This window comes from Euprymna scolopes, chromosome 1 (assembly GCF_053919585.1).
Source record: "Euprymna scolopes isolate OS-2025 chromosome 1, ASM5391958v1, whole genome shotgun sequence".
NCBI classification, from domain to species: Eukaryota; Metazoa; Mollusca; class Cephalopoda; order Sepiida; family Sepiolidae; genus Euprymna; species Euprymna scolopes.
Window position 1 is genome coordinate 82113379 of NC_136482.1, and position 20946 is coordinate 82134324.

The 20946-nt window shown below is 30.6% G+C and overlaps 1 protein-coding gene across 4 annotated transcripts in view; it reads right to left on the reverse strand.

The window, feature by feature from the left end:
• LOC145244643 (ribonuclease P protein subunit p29-like) overlaps nucleotides 1–20946 on the reverse strand; it is a 230794-nt gene that overhangs the window by 20408 nt on the left and 189440 nt on the right. For all 4 annotated transcript variants that reach the window (XM_080107152.1, XM_080107153.1, XM_080107151.1 and 1 more), the window contains exons 3-4: nucleotides 15897–15946; nucleotides 8229–8452 (exon numbers count right to left, since the gene is read on the reverse strand). In XM_080107152.1, coding sequence (XP_079963278.1) covers nucleotides 8229–8452; nucleotides 15897–15946 — 274 coding nt within the window. The remainder of the gene's footprint in view (nucleotides 1–8228; nucleotides 8453–15896; nucleotides 15947–20946) is intronic.

The window sequence follows — 20946 nt, forward strand, 5'->3', positions numbered from 1 at the left end:
ATTCTGAACGTTTTGTATCAATTTTTATCATTTTTTGATTTAATTATTTTTTATGTTCCTGTTTTTAAATTTATTCTTTTTTCAAATTATTGTTCAAGATTTGATGAAAATTATGTTACGCCGAAAGTTTCATATTCATGCGAGCAAGGAAATTATTAAAATCTTGCATATAAAAATTATGCGAAATCTAATTAAAAAAAAAAAAAAAAAATTAGAAATATTTTTGCTATTATAATTTTTTATTTTTTTTATTCAATAAACAATGCTTAATTCAATGATAATATCGGTAGTTTGAGAAATTCATTTTTCTTCGAGTTATATCGAATTCATTAATACAGACTTTAGGGTTTTTTTTCGTAATGTTCCAGTAAAAACTAAATAATTTTTAAAAACTTATAATTTACGATGCTTTATTCTCATAAAAAAGCAAAAATAAATTCTTTTTTTTTTTTTTTTTTTTTTTACTATAGAAAACCATAACTTTAATAAAGGTATTTTCTGTTTAAACAAAATAATACATTTCCATTAAGATTTAAATAAAAAAAAATGTATTCATTATATTCCGTGATCATTATTTTATAAATACTGAAATATCATTAAAATTGGTTAATTTCCTGATTTTTGGTGAATTTTTAAGTAGAGGGAGGGGTCAAATTGTTTATACATTTTGAACATCGGCATTCATTTTGCCTGTACCTAACATCTTAAGGTGCAAGGGGAACAACTCTTATTAACTTCAAAATCAAATAAATGAATCAGATGTTTGAAAATATAAGACTTTTATCAACGAGAAATTATAGAGAAATCTTCGTATTAACACAAAATTCAATTCTTTAGTTTATGCTGAGAATGGTCTTTTTGAATATTTTTTTTGATTGGAATGACGTTCTAGAAACATTGCCAGAGTCCAAACGAGATTAAAAACTGTTTATGAAAACTGACTTGACTGCGAACGGCACGTCCTTTTATACAGAGTTTTCTGATTATTCTTATTCTCAATTGTTCTTATTAGATTGAAAAAAGTACACTTGTGTGCTCTCTCAAAGCCTTTCTGGATTGTTCTTAAAATTAATTAAAAAGAGCATTTATATTTTTATTAATTATTTTATTATGTATGTTATTATAAAATAAATATTTTAATATTTTATTTATTTTATAAAGAAAAATAGAATGCTTATTATAATATTCTGCTTCATAATGGCAGTGGGAAGTAAAAGTTTATGTTAAAAAACAACTTATTTAATTTTTTTTTATTAAGATTGTGAAGTTTAAATAAAACTTGATGCTTGTGTTATGAAAAACCCCCCAAAAGAACTGTATCTAAATCACAAAATTATTTTTAATTATTTTAGTTATTGAAAAAGAATTTAAGAAAAAAAAATACTTCTATATTTTTATGGTTGAGGGAATATTGAAGTTTAATATTTACAGTTATTTTAGTAAATTATAATTGGCGCTTATGTCAACGGATCATTAAATCTAAGGGAGATAACGAGCATAGACATAGCAAAAATCAGCATATTTTGCAAGATATAATTTGGGACTCTGAAATAATCAGTAGAACAATGAAAGAATGTTAAATGAAAAAAAGATTAAAAAAAAATATGATTACACGAATACTGTACCTGCAAGTTGAAGTTAGTCCCGGAAATTTCAACAAAAAGCAAACAAGTTAATCAACGAACTTCAAATATAACAAAATAAACTTATTAATTAATTAACACAAAACAAAAGTAAACAACCTGTTACAATGAAACGATGTTAATTAATCAACCACAAAAATTAAATAAACTTGTTAATTAATGGAAATGAAAAATCACATCACATATTGGTCCCTGATGGCAATAATTATATGGGGGAATACTTCTCCTTTACCATCGTTTCAAACAAGTTTATTTAATTTTTGTTGTGGGTTAATTAACATCGTTACATTGTAACAGTTTACTTTTGTTTTGTGTACATTAATAAGTTTATTTTGTTACTTAACATTGTTATATTTTAAGTTTGTTGATTAACTTCGCTAACTTGTTTCCTTTTTGTAAACTGCTTCAGCAATTTCCGGAACTCGGTTACAGTAATTGTGTAATCATTTTTTTTTTTTTTTTCATTTAATATTCTTTCATTGTTGTACTGATTATTTCAACGTCTCAAATTATGTCTTGCAAAATATGCTTATTTTTGCTATGTCTATGCTGGTTATCTCCCCTAGATTTAATGATCCGTTGACATAAGCGCCCTTATCTAATATTTAAATCTCACTATGTATGTGTGTGTGTGTCTGTTTTTTAAATTGTATCTTCTCCTAGACAGATGGTTGCTTGACGGCGTGCAGTAGCTCAAAAGATTGCATATAAGGTGCAGAATTTTATTAGAGGTATTTAATCGATTAAAACAATTGCTAAGGGATTAAAAAGGGGTTCAAACTTGAAAGAAATGACAACTTAACGAGCATAGCACGCATGATCTGTAACAAACTTATTTAGTAAATTTACAAGCGAATGAAAACGCTTGCCTCTTTGATGCAGTGCATAGCGTCATCGCTTACTAACATCAGTGTTGCGGGTTCGAGCTCCACAATTTCTTTTTATTTTCTTTTTTGTTACATTCCGATATTCTTGATTTTTAAATGTTACGTAATAATTATACAAAGAACAATTGATATAAAAAAAATACAGAAAAATGTTTTTGCTGTACATAACGAAAATGTCATATTTCAAATATATAGGATATATTATATATCGGATTATTTGTTATATTCCAATAATCACGTAAATAGATCCAGTAATGGAACTTTGTATTGAATTAATTCCTAAACTAATTAACCGATCATTATGAATTTTAGAGTGTGTATATGTTTATATATTTGTATGTATTGGATTCACTCCTAAACTAATTAGCCGATCATTATTAATTTTAATTATGTGCATATGATTATATATTTCTATGAATTGAATTCACTCCTAAACTAATTAGCCGATCATTATGAATTTTAATTATGTGTATATGATTATATATTTTTGTGTCTTGGATCCACTCGAAAACTAATTAACTGATCATTACGAATTATATGTAATGTATATGTTTGTATATGTTTATGGATGTCATATTCCCAAAATCACATATAATCCTCATTTACTTTGTTAATGTATTTATGTGTACAAGGAATTCTATCAAAGTAATAAGGTATTTGTACAGTATAGTACTCGAAAAACTTATGTAAAATCATCGAGTAGTTTCATCTTTATATTAGAAATAAGATACCTGCACAGTATCCTACCCAATAAATAAGGTACTTGTGCAGTATAGTACTCACATGAAAAAAAAACAAAGAATACCTTACGTGTGATGTACATAAGTTATTAAAACCATAAATCTCATTAAATATTTGAGTAGTATGATTTACATATGAAAAATGTGCTTCTTCACTATAGCACCCAGATAAAAAAAAAATTCTTACCCCTGACATACAGAAAATTTAGCACAACAGAAAATTTCATAGAAGTATTGAGTTATTATAAAAAAAGTACTTGTACAGTATGTTACACAAGAAATTACGTACTTGTGCAGTATAGTACCCATATGAAAACAAAGGAAATTTTACTTGCGACATACATAAAAGTAATCAAAACCGAAAATCATGTAATATATTTGAGTTGTATGACATTTATATAAGAAATAAGGTGCTTCTTTACTATAGCATTCTGATGTAAAAACAAACAAGCTCTGGCCTGTGACACACGGAAAAGTTAGCACAACAGAAAACTATGTAAAATTATCGAGTAGTTTCATCTATATCTTAGAAATGTCGTACTTGTACATTATCCTACCCAAGAAATAAGGTACTTGTGCAGTATAGTGCTCATATGAAAAAAAAAAAAAACCCAAAAAAAAAAACCAAAGAAAATCCTACCTGTGACGTGTATAAAAGTTATTAAAACCGAAAATCATATAATATATTTGGGTAGTATGACTTTTAAATGAGAAATAAGGTGCTTATTTACGATAGCACTCTGATGTAAAAACAAAAACTGTTATCTATGACATACAGAAAAGTTTGCACATCAGAAAATTATGCAAATTATTTTAAATAAGTGTTGTATATTACTCGCCCTAGGTAAAGAATTTTTTTTTCCATATACATGCTGTAAATTTCCTGTCCTAGGGAAAGTACAATTATTTCATACATATAATACCCGTCCTAGGATAGGTAAAATATTCTTTCGCTCAAGATACCAAATGATACATAGACATAAAAATTTCCTCTATCCTAAGAATAACATACGTTCAAAATTGTTCTCATTGTTTTATACGGTCCCAAGCAACGCCGGGTGGCTTTGCTAATTTTTATATGAAAATCATTTTTATTTTCATTAAAATAAAGAAAAAATATATCTTTGAAAAATAAAAATCAATTTTATTTTTACTTTGAGGAAAATGTAAAATATAAAAAAAAAGATTTTAAGTGTAAAAAAGAATAAATAAAATACCAATTCAATTTTAGATAAGATTTTTTCCAGTTAAAAATCGCAAATATTTGGATGTGTTTTTTAAATTCCTGTTATTTCAGGGGTAACAACTCTTTAAAATATTTTTTTAATTATTTTCCTTGTATGAACAAGGGAGGTAATTCCAGACATTTTAAATAACATTTTTTTTTAAAAATTACTATTTTATTCACTTTGTAAAAGACGATGCATACATAAACTCTAAATAGTTTATAGAAAACATTTTTGCATTTGAATGCTAGTTGCAATAGTAAGAATAATAGGAAGGTGTTTTTTTACGAGATTTTTATCATTAAAAATTGTCTGTAAGTTACACAATTAAATTCATGTTGAATGACGATCTCTAATTAAAAACAAAATCGCATTTTGGCCATGGAAAAAATCAGCAGTGTTGAATGATAAACGTTCTGCCTTCACATTGAAGTAGATAGCCATGCGAAAAGAGAAGTTAGAATGCAGATAAAGGGAGACATATTCCAGCATCAGTAATTCAATGCAAGAAAGCAGAAGAAACTCAATTCACTCAATGGTTTCAGGAGACTAGCAGAACTCTTTTGAATCATACTTAACATAAAAAAAAAATGTGCGTGTTTAGAATGTGCTGCTAAATACAATGTGCTGCTAAAATACACATTTATGACATTTTTTTTAGAAAGCATGTTCATCTCAATCTGTCTAATAATAAATGCCTTTTATTTCTCTTTTTATCTTTATAGAAAGTGCAAGGAGGGAGAGAGGGAAAGAGAGAAATAAACGAAATATGTATCTTTCTTTCAAGCCAACATTTATGAAGAAGACATCTGTAGTTGCAATACATATTTTGCATTCATTTGAAATAAATTACTAAAATCCTTTAAAAATCAACTCAAAGGAAAATGACCAATAGGAGAAAATAAAGAACAGTTAACACACAATAGCTTATAACCTTCCTAAAAAAAGACAAAACAAAAATGTAAACACAATCTATACCAAATGCAATAGACTGAAATACTCTAGCTAAATAGTCAAGTTTTAACGTTTTTCTTCTTTAAAATTTGTCTCTCTGACACTAGATATTTAATAGAAGCCAAAACCTGTAGGCACGTTGTAGCTACCATTAAATTTTAAGATGAATTTTATAATGATGCAATATGGGAGATCAACACACACGAATGAATCACTAATATAAATAACTCTGTTGCCCCCCCCCTCTCAAAATAAGGATTTTTTCAAATAAAAGTTTAGAATAGAGAGCTACGAGGTTCACAGCTTTTATAGGCATTGCATTAAGAGAATTTATAGTAAGATTATCTCTTGAATATAAATATGAAAACAATTATATTGCAAATATATAATATTTTACTTATATAAAACAAAACACTTTGTGTATGTGTAAGTTTGTTTCCTATAGACTATAAAACAGCTGGACCCATTCTTTTGAAAGTTCATATAAATGCACTTGATGCGTCTGGCAGTGTTCTGGTTTTGCATCAGAATGCCTTCAATAAGTATCGACAATCGATGATTGAAAAAATCCAATTAAAGAAGGAAGTCCGATTTTGATCAAAGTTAACACCTTATATAGCCTAATATCACAAGTGTATTTGAGAAGTTTTATCACCACACAAGCAGAAAGGTCTAGTGTATAAAATCAACAGTAGGTTCTGGCACATTCAAAGTAAATGTTTTAGTTATAGCAAAATTGAACCATGATACTGGACTTTTGCACAATAATTCATCCATTATATATATAAGAAAAAATATTTTTATCAAATCAACAGTAGGTTCTCTACAATGTAGTGTAAGTCAGTGTGGAGAGGCATGTGAAACTTCACCATGATGGGTCCTCAACTAAAGCAGGCAATCAATCAACCAAAATGGTCGATTTCACAGATTTCAATGACAATAAAAGTATGGGAGGGTGGAACATTTGTTGATCCTCATTCAATCCTAGGCAACGTCGGGTCTCCCTGCTAGTAATAGTATAAAAAGAATATGCAATAAACACTGCTTTCTTTGGTTAATATGTATCATAATGCCAGACTGTTAGACATATGATCACAGCACATGTGGTAATCACTCCCCGCTATTTCTGAGCTCCAATTGTTTCTTTCCCAGAAGCATTTAGAATTCCCTTTCGGGATTCTGCTTTCCCAACTGTACTGACATGCAGAAGTTCAAGTGTAATGTGAACAGACATCTTGCTGCTCATCTCCCTATATAATATCCCTGCATTTCCCGATAGTAGCCACAACATCAAAGTAGCACTGTGCCTTGTTTGGGATGAAAATTGAATTAAATAAAAGTTTTGGCAAATATCTGATTGGTTTTCATGTTTTGTGTGTCATTTATGAAAGTTTGATCTGCTGTAAATCTATTTTTTATGTTCATGAACACATTACACATATGTTAATAAGAACTTATTAGTAATCTATAGAATTATAAAACTCAAATGACCTTGTAATTAGTGATGTAGCCCACTTTCCGGTTTACGACATCCGGTTGCGCATGCACGCATAAACATTAACCCATAACGTAAACAACTGAACACAAATCGCTTCTTTTGCAGATTTTGACCTGCACACTGAAATATTAACGTTATTATTTCGAAATTATTATTTAACATAGGAAGAGTTTTGCAACTATTCTTTATTACAAATATACTGTCGCTATTTTCTTACAACTAAACAACTTTAACCCATTGACAAACATAAGAACAATTGTAGTAAAGCCAAGACTACTACTAGTCTCAATCCATTCCTTTTCTTTCCTTCCTTCCTTCGTTTTTTATTTGTTTACATTTCTAGATACAAAATAGTTGTGTGAGAATAGTGAATTTGTTGACACATTTACTAATCTGTTTTAATATTAGTTTTATTTTATTTATTTAGGTTTTATTTTTTTGCTTCAGGTTTTATTTATATTTTTTTAAGATTTTAAGTTTCTATAACTTCGTTGAAGGATTCCAATATGGGTTTTTCATTCTTATATTTCTCATCGGTAGGTTCATGTGCGTTTTTGCTGCTAAATGACTTTCGTCGGTGTTCGATTCGTAGGAAAATCATGTTTAATTTTCGATTTTTGAGCGATTATTCGGAAAAGCAGGTAACTTTACACGAATAGGGAGGTTTATTTTTTTCATGTTTGAGTGATCCGTCCATGATTTTTCATTTTAATATACTTTCATAGAAATGTTTCTGCTATGTCAAAAAAAAAAAAAAAAACCTATTTTCTTTACGTCATAAGTGTCACGCTCATACATGAATTCCACAGCTAATATAACATACTGACCCAACGGGTCACGGGTAGTCTAATATTTGATTTAAAAATTATCTATGCATATACAGGCTCAACAGATGATAAAGTAACTCACAGGGAATCCATAAGAAAAATAAGGTTGGAAACTCCTGTAAAATTAAATGATCAGAAGAAAGCAACATGTATGCCGTAAAACAAAATTAATTTTTTTTTAATGAAATAAATTATTGAAATGAAAAGTATCAAAGATTTTATATTCTTTTTTTGCAGTGAAAAAAAAACAAAAAACAAAAACCAGTATAGAAAAATCCCCCAAAGTACTGACATATAGAATTAGAGTAGGAATCAAACTGCAATGAATTAATTTGTTCTTAGTTATAAGATATTGTCTAGAATACAAGTTCTCTATAAATAATGGTTCTTATGAAAACAAATTTGTGAGAATGAAGAAAAGTGAATATGTAAAAAAATAAAATATTTACTTACTTTTGTTCGTTGGGTTTGATTTCAAATATTTTCAGTTTTTTCTTCTCTTTTGAAGTCAGAGATTTCTTTTTTCTTTTCATTTTCTCAACTTTTTTCTTTTCATTTAAATCAAAAAGTTCCACAGAGTTTTTCAGTCCTGCTGCAATTTCTTCAGCTTTGCAATCAGCAGATAAAGTTTTGGCCAAAAATGTTTTTACGAAATTTTCTTGCAAATCAGATTTCGTCTGAAAAACAAGAGAAATTAATATTTAACCTGTGCGACCTGTGGAAATTCCAGGGATTAAGTAGAGAAAATAGATTTTAAGTAATACTGACCTTAAAAGCAAATGTGTCACACATCTTTCTTCATTGATTCTAGTACATGGTTTGCAACTGACACCCAAAGTAAACTTAGGCTGTCATTCTAATAATATTTAGTGCGTAAAGATGGGATTAATATGGTAATGTTAAAAATGAGTAGAGTGGAAATTTCCAAGTAGAAATTGTAAGCACTACATTTTTAGCAGTGATGTCACAAATACAGGCAGTCTAACATGGCAGATGAGCAAGGAAGATCTGTTTTCACTAAATCACCAGAAATACCAGCTGAATTTGGATAGCTGCTTCCTTTCCCATATCACGGAAAAGAGGTTGATGGAGGTGGGGGTTATATGTGTGTACAAATTTACTGCTCAAACTAAAAAATTTTTAAAAAATTGTTTCTGAGAAAAAGAAAATGTCTACACAGACAGAGAAAAGAAGATGGAAACATTGGCTACAACGTTGCGATTACAAAAATTTGAGCAGATAGTTCTGCCAAAGAAATGAACTCACTGTAGGGATTGAATAACACCACTCCCCTAATAATGCTACACACAAATACAGATAATTTCATGGTAAAAATTATCCAAAATGGGTGAGGGTTGTTGATGTGTATTCATGGATATTATAAAGAAGAAATAAAACACCAAAGAGATTTGTGATGCTTTTAAAAAATTTTTTTTTATTAATAACGTTTATGAGAAATGAAAATGTCTATAAGCAAAGAGAGAATAGATAATAGAAACTTTGGCTGCCACATCACCACTGTAATTACAGAAATTCAACCAGCTGATTCTGCTAACAAAACGAGCGTATCGTTGGAATTGAAAAATAAACAAACAAAAAAAAAAAACAAACAAAACAAACAAAAACATCTCAGCTATGTTACATTTGTGGCACAATGGGTGAGAGTTTCAGCTTGCTACATTTTGAGTTTTGCCAAACTTACTCTCATGGAGACATATGAAGCGACAAGCTAATACAGTTATCCAAAATGTTGGGCCTGCCAACTCAACAGTTTGACATGTGATGGGTGCGACTTGGGATTTTTTTATGTAATCAGATTGACAGTTGTTTATAAAACTCAACCAAATCAAAGCCAGAGAATTGAAAAAAAAAAAAAATTTCAGCCGCTTTGTTTTCTTAGCATGTATGCATGCCTCTATTTCTTTATCTCTTTCTCCCTTTCTTTTGTTCTTGTCTTTTTCTTATCACTCTCTTCCTCTCTCTTGCAAAGAGAGAAGAATTGTTTTTAATAGTTGAAACTTAGATTCCAATGGCAACGGACGGGTCTCAAAATGCTCCTTAGTTGTGAAAATAAATAAATTTATAATTTTATATAAAAAAGGTGCTTTGTTCGCTATTTTGTGAAGCATTCAAGTTTCAGCAGCAGAGGACCTTGCCTGCTATTAACTACAATGGAAATGCTGCCCACGAAGATGACCAAACCCACACCAGCTGATACTATATCGACTCTTTGATGTAAGGGGATGTTCTTATTGTTTCATTGTGTCTTACATCCTGGGAGCTGGTTGCTGTTCCCAGGATGTAACAATCATTCCAGAGACGTCTCTTCGACAAACCAAGCAACTCTCCCCACAATCAGATCACACATGATATCTTTCACTAATCAGACAATTAAAAATTAAATTTAAAAAAAAAAATTCCATGTAATACATTTTTCACTTAACAAAAGACAACTATTGTCGTGAGTTCATAATCAATCTTACTGAAACTTACTTCATCAATCTCTCAACTCAAAACACTCTTTGCTTTTACAATTTATTTTTGTATATTAACATTTTATTCCAGTTTTTTTATTATTTTCATTTCATAATTTATTGACCAAATTAGAACAACAAATACGACAAATTCCTTCTCATTTTCACTGATATCTTTATTATTTCTATAAGTATGGATTCTTGATTTTTATCTTTTCCACAATGGCTAGGTTGGTAAAATGGGATTTGAAAAGCCAGCACCTTGCTTGCCAAAAAAAAAAAAAAAAAAAAAATACCTGGGCAGCCCCATTGGCATTCCTTGGCAGGGACATCTCAGGCGACTAGTAATAAACTAACCTCTACTCAAAGAGTAAGTAGACAACGTCTAGGAGGGTAGACCTTCTAGAACTGTATATGACCATTCCTCAACCAACAGTGAACAAGTCACCTTAAAAATAGCATAGACTCTGGCCATTTTGAGACTGAGGGAAAACTTTATAAATTCTCATATACTGGTTACCATTCCAGCCACACCCATCTCTTAATGGTTAAGAACACTCAGTGAAACTCCCCCTTTCATCAAACACACCCTCGATGGCAATTTAGGTTTGATTAACATTTTTCTATATCTTCTCAGTAACAGAGATTAACACTGCAATAGCCACTAATGTTGGGACAATTAATCAGAATCTGAAATTGTAAAAATCTGAATTGTTTGGGGTATCGGAAATAATTGTACCTATTTTCAGATTCCAACAACAATTCTTTTCTTTTCATTTTTAAAACTTAATTTGTAACATGGCCGTTACGTTCGAACTGTGTTCAGTACAGTTCGAGCCTCTTTTGGATCCCCATGTCATCTGATATAGTAGCAAAAGAACAAACAAAAATAAATAAATCTGAGTCTGCATTTTTTTTCTGTTTTAACACAAGTCGTTTATTACCGTTACATTCCAAATGCCTGCTTATTGTTTTTTTTTTTTTTTACTGTTCATTTTGTCTGCCATGAGATTAACAAAACCCTATCATCTCAACATCAGCTTAAAAGTCTCTTGCCATCACGATGGGATCACATGTCCATCTCACCTGGAAAACACTTTTTTTCCTCAACCACATGCTGTCCTTTTTTTCTTTTTGTTGTGATGCAAGCCTGTGCCCACTTGCTAATTTGCATACATGCTCAAACAGGTGCTGCTTCTGCTGCTAATAGCTTTACTAGCCATCTATACTTCGGCTGCTGCTGCTATTTTCACACACACTCATACACGCATTGTTACAATTTTTCCATTGCTGCTATTAATAATAAAATGATAAACAGTCATTGATTTTAAGTTACCAATAAAACCAAAGTCTATAAATCACCCTCACCCCAACAAGTTTATTTTTACGTTTGTGAAAATATTAGCTCTGGAAAGTCTTTAGTTTCTTAAAAGTTTGTTTCTGAAGATTCTTAACTGTTTGCTTGAATCACAGATGAAACTTGGCATGCATGTATGCACACTTTTTCCATTGCTGCCAAAATTTCTCAAATTTATTTGCTTTCAGACATCCCTCATTACAAGAAAATGGATTGCAACAAATTTCATGTTCAGGTAGTTAGGGTTTTTTCTTAAAAAAAAAGGAGAAATTGTTGATAAAACTTTCAAAAAGATTTGTGAAGTCTATGGTGATGATCTTATAGAAGAATTAACAGTTCAGAAATGTTTTGCAGAATTCAAAACAGGAAACATCAGTCTTGAAGATGACACTCACAGTGGAAAACCTCTCAAAATTTGATATCATGATTTTGAAGACAAAAATTGAAGAAAATCCAAATGTCACAATTAGAGCACTTGTGCAAGAGTTGCAAGTTTAAAAAAGTACAGTTCATGACCATTTTCATTGAAGAAATATTGCTAAGAAAGGAGAAATTTTATTTCAATCCTCTTTGTGTGCTTAAAAACACTCTGAATCTTCCGTACAAGCTAATATATGCACATATTACATTGGGTTAAAAAATTAAAATATTGGGTAAAAAAATTAAAACATTGGGTTAAAAAATTAACAAAACTATAGCTTAATATTTAGATATTTTAAAAATAATTGTAATAGGAACCGGTAATTTAAAACAGAATCGGTACTTGTTTTGGAATTGAGAAAAATATTAGGATCATTCCATTATTAATAGCTACTAGTATTCTCATATGAACTGACCAATTAATTATGGTTTGTGGATAACTTTTCTAAGCAAGATTCTTTGCTTATTGGGTTCAGCTTATTCTTCAGATGCTTAAAACTAAACCTACCAGATTTAATTATCCAGAATATTTCTAAACTTGGTTCTCGTTATTCTGCCAAATTGTATCAATTTTTTTTTTTTTTTGCTAAAGAGTTACTAAAGAATTAGGGTTAATGAGATGGATGTCAGTTAAATTATGAAGAATATTATGAGAGGATTGAAAATTTGATTATTTATGAGTACAGTTTTATGACAAATATTTGTTGACACTAGATTTTAAGGCAACCATGTAGCCTGCAGAGAAGAAATCCCATGGTATTGTGTTCCACAGATGAGAAATTCTTGGAAAGAAACTCTGCCCATGAAAATTCTGTTTGCCTTACAGCAAACAGAGTAAGGAAACTTCTTTACAGTTGTGGTAGTATAAAATATCACAAGCCAATCAGTTTAAAAATGTGTAAAACAGAGCCTTCAATTTTAACTTGTAATAATAACTCATTTATTTTTTAGATTATTTTGATAAAATATGAATGTAAACAAAATGTAATCGTTTCTTTTTAATAAATATACACTTTTTTTCTATTGGATCATAATTATTTTATTTTTTTTCAGGTTACTTCAAGTTAAGTTTTTTTTTTAAAACTCTTATTCGCTCCAAACAAGGCACAGTGTTACTTTGACATAAGGAGCTACTATTTGAGACCATATCTATAGGGACACTACATAGGGAGTTGGGCAGCGAGATGTCTATTCATATTACACTTGAACTTCTGCATGTCAGTACAGTCAGTGTAAGCAGAATACCAGGAAGGAATTCCAAAATCTAACAGCTTGAGGGATTTAATGACACAAAGCCATCAGAATGGATTTCAATTTATTTATAAACAAATCAGCCATTTTAATTTTTTTTAATAGTTAAAAAAAAAAAAAAATGTATTGCTTCAGGATCTTTCAAATTTGAAAGGAATTTGGAAGCATTTAAACTAATGAATAGAAATAGGTATCACAAATCAACCAGTTAAAAATTTTGTAAAAATGGGAAAATATAGTGAAATTGCCTTCAATTTTAACTTGTAATAATAACTCATTTATTTTTGGAGTTATTTTGATAAAATTTGGATGTAAACGAAATGTAATCGTTTCTCTTTAGTAAATGTACGCTCCTTTTTCTTGTGTTGTTAATATTTTATTTTTAAGATTACAATTTTCAGTTATTTATTTTTCAATATTGACGTTTTTTCAACTTAATGCACACAATATTGTGTGTCTCTATGCATATAGAAACAGTACCATCTTAAAGAAAAAGTGTCACTCATCAATATGGTTAGCTTGACATTGGGTTTTAACCGTTGGACGAAACTAGCTAATGTCTTTAGTTGAGCCATTACAAAACCAATGGTGTTTGCATATCTAATCTATATAAAGTTGTATTGTTGGATTTTCCATGTTGGATCTAAATAACAATGCATCTGATAAACCAATATTTAATTCTAACTAGCAACTTCTTCCTTTGTAATTGATGCAGCATGTTCCTAACCCTAAAAAAATTAGGTATACTTCAGTTTCTTTCCAAAAATAATTATTTTAAAAAAGAAGGATTACAATAGAGACACAAAAGGCTCAAAATATAAGGGAAATAATTCCTATTTAACTAAAAATATCAGTTATCTCCCCTACATTTTGCCCCCCCCCCTCCTAACACTCTTTGTGATTTACACAGTAGCATCCAGTGTAAATGCGCATGAAGACGATCGGAGGTTACATTGGCCGAACGTTGTGGAAAAAAAACGAGCAAGATGAGAACAATAGTTCAAACAATCAAAAAAAAAAAAATAAATAAATAAAATAAAAATAAAAAAATAATCATCAAGCCTCATCTTTAAAAAAGAAAAAGAAAAGAAAAAAAGAATTCTTACATTCTTTAAGACACTATTTCAATCAATGCACTCAAGTTTCCCTATTATTAAGAGAACCATCATTTGCTAACCAACCTGGAATTTTCATCAAATCCTTCATTTGGAATTGCATAATAACTGTTTCTTGTACCAGAAAATGCAACAAACAAATATTTTTTAGTAAAAGAATATCGTTTTCCTATTTGATTTCTGACTTTTCTCAATATACGCACCTCATTTTGTAATCAATTTAATAACACACCATAAAGTCTTGGGTTGATCACCAATGATATTATTATCAGCGAGTGCTTGCCATTCGTTCTTGCAAATAGATGGAAGAAGAGCTATCATTTTTTAAAAATCTTTTAATTGACCTGCTCTCATAAATCACTAGAGAATTTACTTTTGACAAGAATCACCAGTGCTGCACTAACACGGGGTGGTCTCAGAAAAATGATAGCATACTTGTTTGTGCAAAGACCATGTCTACTCTTATTTTTATCTTATCTTTCTGCTATGTCACTATTTTTCGTCCTCTACCTCCCCTCCCACCTCGCTCAGTGATAATTACTTATCCTAAAATCATTTGTTATTTTTTTTTTGAACCTACAATGATCAAATTTTGAATCCCCCCCCTCCAAACATCTCATATCCAGACCAGCACTCTTTGGCATAAGTTCATTCAATGTCTTTACACACACTGGATTTATATAAACTTATATCGAGTAACACTTTGATCAGAGATGGAGCACAAAAACTCCTTTTTGATTTGAGGCAAAAAAACAAACAAAAACAACAAACAAACAAAAACATGGATACATATAAAAAATGGTGTAGTAGCTGTCCCACCTTAATCTGAGTATGAGATACTTCAGCTAACAAATAAAAATTTGTGATTTGTTATTTAAAGTTAGAAATAGTTTTATTTTTAAATAAATGGCATAATATTTTGGTTTGGATGAAATTTATTTAAAAAATCAGTTATAATCAGCTAACGTACTTCCTAACTGTGTCTGCTACCGGAAGTGGTGACAAGACAAATCAGTTCCTTCACTTTTATTGTTCTTCAGTATTTCTATTGTGAAGCAATTTATTGAAATAAAATATAAGAAAAGGATTAATAATAAAATAATATACAATAAAAATTAAAACTATACACATAAAAATAGCACAATTACTCCTTATTTGCACTTTTAATAACAAAATTAAAAAAACAAGTTTCAATAATTCTTAAAAAAAAAAAAATAAAAAGCACAAAAAGTGGTTTCAATAATTAAAAAAAAAAAAAAAACCAAAAACTAATTTCAATAATTCTTAATTAAAAGAAAACACCCAAAAATTTTTCAATGAAAAAAGAACGATCGGAAAAAAAAAAAAAAAAAAAAAATAGCACATACATAGGGGAGATATATGGGTAAAAGAAAAAAAAAGCGAAGGAACTAATTTGCCTTGTCACTACTTCCGATACCAGACACACTGGAAGTTAGGAAGTACTGACTATTATCAAAAAATCAAATCAAAACAGAAAACTTACAGGTAAATCTGAAGTGGCGATTTTCGGAAGCCGTTGGTAGACAGAACAATCTACAATAAAAATAAAATGTTGAATATAAAAAGACAAATCAAATATCTGGAATTCAACATTTCAATTTCAAGTTTCAAATAATAATAAGTACAATAACGGTTTGTCTAAAAATAAACAAATTTTACATAAAATATTCCTAAATGATAAATTTGAACTTAGATACTGTAGATGGCTATTGAGGTCTTTTTTACAGTGTCCTTCCTTCTTTAAAATATCACTGGAACATCAGATGCAAGCTGAGCATTAAGGCTCAAAGTGATTTTCTACATGAAACCCTTGTTTATGTGGATTTGACCTGCTTTTTCCTTGCTTACCTTCAATCAAGATGCATGTATGTTTAATTTGTCTAAGCAGTGCTTCATTAAAACTCTCCATACCACCATATGCAGTTGACACCAATCTGGGAACTTTCAGCCCCAATAGCAGCGAGTTAGGACTGTCATCATGATGCACATCACAAATCCACTAAACTACCGCCTTATGATTGCTTTACATGCTTAAAAAAAACAACTAATTAGTTGGAACTCATCTGTTTTATCCAACAATGCTTCATTCAATATGTCCGTTACTTCAGTATCGGCACTTTCAGCAGGGAGTTTGAACTGTTGTCAAGGTGAACACCATAAATCTTTTGATCCGTAGCAATATTATTCCTTTTCATCCTCAGAATGATCAAAGCTAGTGTATATGTATATAAGATGACATTTTGAACAAATGCTGTTGTAAACTTGACTCTGAATGAGAGGTTAAAAAATGAAAAAGCTTACGAAACTTATTTGTACAGCAATGCCACAAATACTGTTGGACATTTATGACTGAATCTTGGTTGTTGTTTAATTGCTTTGTTTTATAGCATATCAATCCTTTTCAGGTTATTTAATGCTGATCTAGCCATTTTGGTCATGTTTTATGCTTCAAGTTCTTGAATATTTATTCATAGTATTTAGTTTGGTTGTTTTATAGAGGAAAACGTTTGCTTTAGGCTTTGCAAAACATGACTAGAGTTTTGCACAGGGAAAGGAAAAAGAACAATGACATCAATGTTTAGTGCATTTTAGGTTAGGAAGCCAGTATCTTCAGACAGCCTAATCAGGTAGCATTAGTGAGTGTATCTTGGCGGACAAATTAGATAGAGACTTAAATTGATTTGTAGCAAAGAGCATGAAGATTATTACTGTGAGTGGCATATCTTCGTTTTTTGGGAGGAGGGGGAGGAGGTTGTCAACCTATAACATAATCATTAGTATTTTAAAATATTTTATTAAATCTACCATTCCAGAGCTCTTTATGCCAAATTTCATGTGATTCTAACCAATATTTTTGGAGCATAGAAGTGCTTATAATTATTACTACTCATTCTGTTAAAAGTTCTTCATGTAAAGTTTTGAAAATATTAGTGCTGATTATTATTCTTGCTGTTGTTAGTAGTAGAAGTATTAACATGCTGGGCCTCTTTCCACTTTTTACACCAAATTTGTTTAATGCCAAATTTGGTGGTATGCTAACTAAAAATAACACCAATAATGCTAAATTTGGTGGTATGCTAACTAAAAATAACACCTTTTCGATTAGTGTCCTCACTTTGCTTGCTGTTATTATTTTAGACATTTTGTTCTCTGATCATTTTCTATACATGGAATATTTCTAAAATATGGTTTTAGAATCAACAGCCCTGAAGCTAAACTAAAATATGTTGATGATAGAATGGCCTCACAAGTCAAACGTCTATTCTGGTCCATATAATCATCTGTAAAGTATCACAATGGGGAAAAAAAATCCTCTTTCATGGATATACTAATATTATGTGTATGAGATGTACGACTTTATGATATCTGTATACTGCAAACTAACTTTCACAAGACAACACCATAACCTTGATTTCATCAACCCATATGGTGTCAAAAATAGAATCACACATGGTCTACAACACTGAGTACAGGTAATCAGTAGCCATGCCAATGCATACCAAGGAATAATCAGGCTAAAAATACTCTGTAAGGTTGTTCTATTTTATGATATATCGACCACTTTGAGGTATTAGGTTAGTGAAAAAATAATGTTTTTTTTTTTTATATATATAAGTTGAACATCAAAAAACATTTTTGCACTAACCTAATATTTAATGTCAAATCAAGTACTTTTGGAAAAACTTTTTATGCTTCAAGTTCTTTATATGTTTCAAGTTCTTTATATGTTCAAATATTTATTCATGATGTTTGGTTTGTTTGTTTGTTTTTGACTTTGCAGAACATGATTGAGATTTACAAAGGGAAATGAAAAAAAACAAACAATACCACCAATGTTTGGTGCATACTCTATGTACCAAATACCCTGTTCACATACACTCCAACTCATGTAATACAAACATAAGAAACTGAAAACCAACCAAATCTATTTACTTTACATAGAAAGTTTCTCTGAAAAGATTCAGAAAATATCTTCAATATCAGAACAGTGTTCAAAAGTGATTCAACACTTTAAAGATATCTTGTCAAAGTAAAGCCATTTGGTAGTTTAGTGGCCTGGACATAATGCAAGGAAAAATTGTGTACACATGACAAATATTGCTTTCGTTAAATGAGGAACCATTCCGAGTTAAAATCTATTTAGTATTACACTTGTAATCTTAAGAAAAACAAGCATGAAATGTGTACATTTGCTAACATAATCACCATTACTTCTTCCATTTGAATGATGACTCCATTGTTTTTCTGGCGATTATTTATAAACAACAGCGTCACTTACAACTGAATTTTACCTAGTACTTTATCCGTTATGACTGAAGGTTCAATCCTCAATGCAGACAATACAAAGAATACAATTGTGAATTACTTAAGACTTCAACCTAATCATGGCTGAAGAAAGCTTTTAAGGTGGAGACATGTTTTAGACATGGATGTCGGTCAGCATAAAACCAAACAGTATAATAATATTTAGATTTTCTTAAAATAATATTAAAATAATTCTTTACAAAATATTTTTAAAGTAATTTACCATTTTCAGTAAATAGAGTTATATTCATTTTCTGAAGACTTGTTGCTTCTTACTTTTACAAGTGTCTGCCTAAATAAGGTACTTAATTCTTAAAATACTTAGTTTCATTTATATATTAATATGATAGCCTGCGTCTTATTTTGTGTGTCACGCTTACATCTTTTTTGTTCAGAGTGACTGTCATTTAATTGTTATGACCTTCCATTTTTTTTAATAAATAATTTTACCAAGAATTCTTCATAAGTTTTGGTTTCGGTTATAGCTGGACGAACTCAAGTCACAGCCTTTTATCTTCTCAATTGTCTCATAATGACAGCCTCTAAGGTTTTCCTTGAGCTTAGGGAATAACCAAAAAGTCACAGGGAGCAAGGTCAGAACTATAGGGCGGGTAAGGAACTATGTTGATACCCATCTTGGTCAAATGGGCTGTGACAAGGATGGGGCTGTGGATTTGTGCATTGTCCTGGAGGAAATGCTACTGACCTGATTTGAAGAGTGCTGGACTCTTCCAACAGAGTCTCTGCCTGAATTCCCTTAAAACCTCAACATAGTATTTCTTGTTGTCTGTCTAGTGGGAACCCATTGCATGTAGATCATGCCTATACTGTCACAAAGGGGATCATAAGTTTCTGGGTGGATTTGCTCTGTCTGACCTTCTTAGGTCTGAGAGAGCCAGCATGTTTACACTGGGAACTCTTTTCTCTTGGTCTCTGGGTCATAGCAGTAGATCCAGCTTTCATTGCAAGTCACCAGAGCATCAAGAACTGCGGAATCTGAACTGGTCAACTCGACCATCTCCCTGCTATATTTTTATTTATTTGTTTGCGGACTATTATCCTCATCTTTATAGTAGTTATTTTCACAATGTTTCGGCCAACTGTTCCTCTGGCTTTCGTCAGGTTGTTAACCATGATGAGAATTCCAATAATTAAATAATACATCTCCTTGCTGTTATGACGCCTTTCTGATCTTCCGATATATAAATTATATAAACTTTGCACAAATCTTCCGCATCTTCAGTTCCTCATAAATAATTGTGCACAGTTCCCACACTGACATCAAACTGTCCACTTATTGACTCTACAGACATACAAAAGTTCTTATCCATGAAATTCTTTATTTGACCAATCAACTTTGGTATTCTGACTTCCCTACTTCTCCCACACACATCTCATCATCCCTCACAGACTCTCTGCCTTCTTTGAATCTCTTATGCCACTCCAAAACTAATGCTCGATGCATGCAAGATGATCCAAAAGCAGTCTGAAGTATTCCATACGTTTTTGTGGCATTTTTTCAAGTTTAAAACAAAATTTTATTGCATATCAATCTTCTTAAGTGTTCTTACGCCCAGATTGTATTTTTGAAATTCATCTGCTGTGACAATCAGGCTTTAGTAAGATATATTCCAATTCCTGCTGTAGCTGTTCATTTGAATCTAAAATCATAACAATTGGTCAGCCATCTTATACGATGTATAGCAATAACATTGAATTTTCAAGAGTCTACAACAATTTTAAATTCCTGTACAAAAAAAGTGTGGAAACATATTGAAAGCACCTCGTATCATGAATAAAAATAAGTAATGTTAAATATACTGCGAGTGTTTGAGAGTAGGATATTCTTTGTTTCCGGTTGAAAATATACATTATAACATATTATAAATGAAATAATTATTTCTTCTGAGTACAATTAGGTAGGTTTGGTCAATGTAGACATTACAAGAGGCTAGAGTAGCAGATCTATATATATATATATATATATATATATATATATAGATATAGTTTAATAAGAACACCATTTGCAGAGCAAGCAACTTCTGTTTTTGAACGAATTGTATGAAAAGAGTTGTAAAAACTGGAATAGAAAATATACCGAGTCCACAGACATATACTATACACAAAAGATCACGTCTTGGTCTTTCATCTTGTCTCTAGCCCGTGCCGTGGTTAGAGGCGAGGAAGGAAATATGATGCCTGCTCATATACATGTTTATACTTGGGCT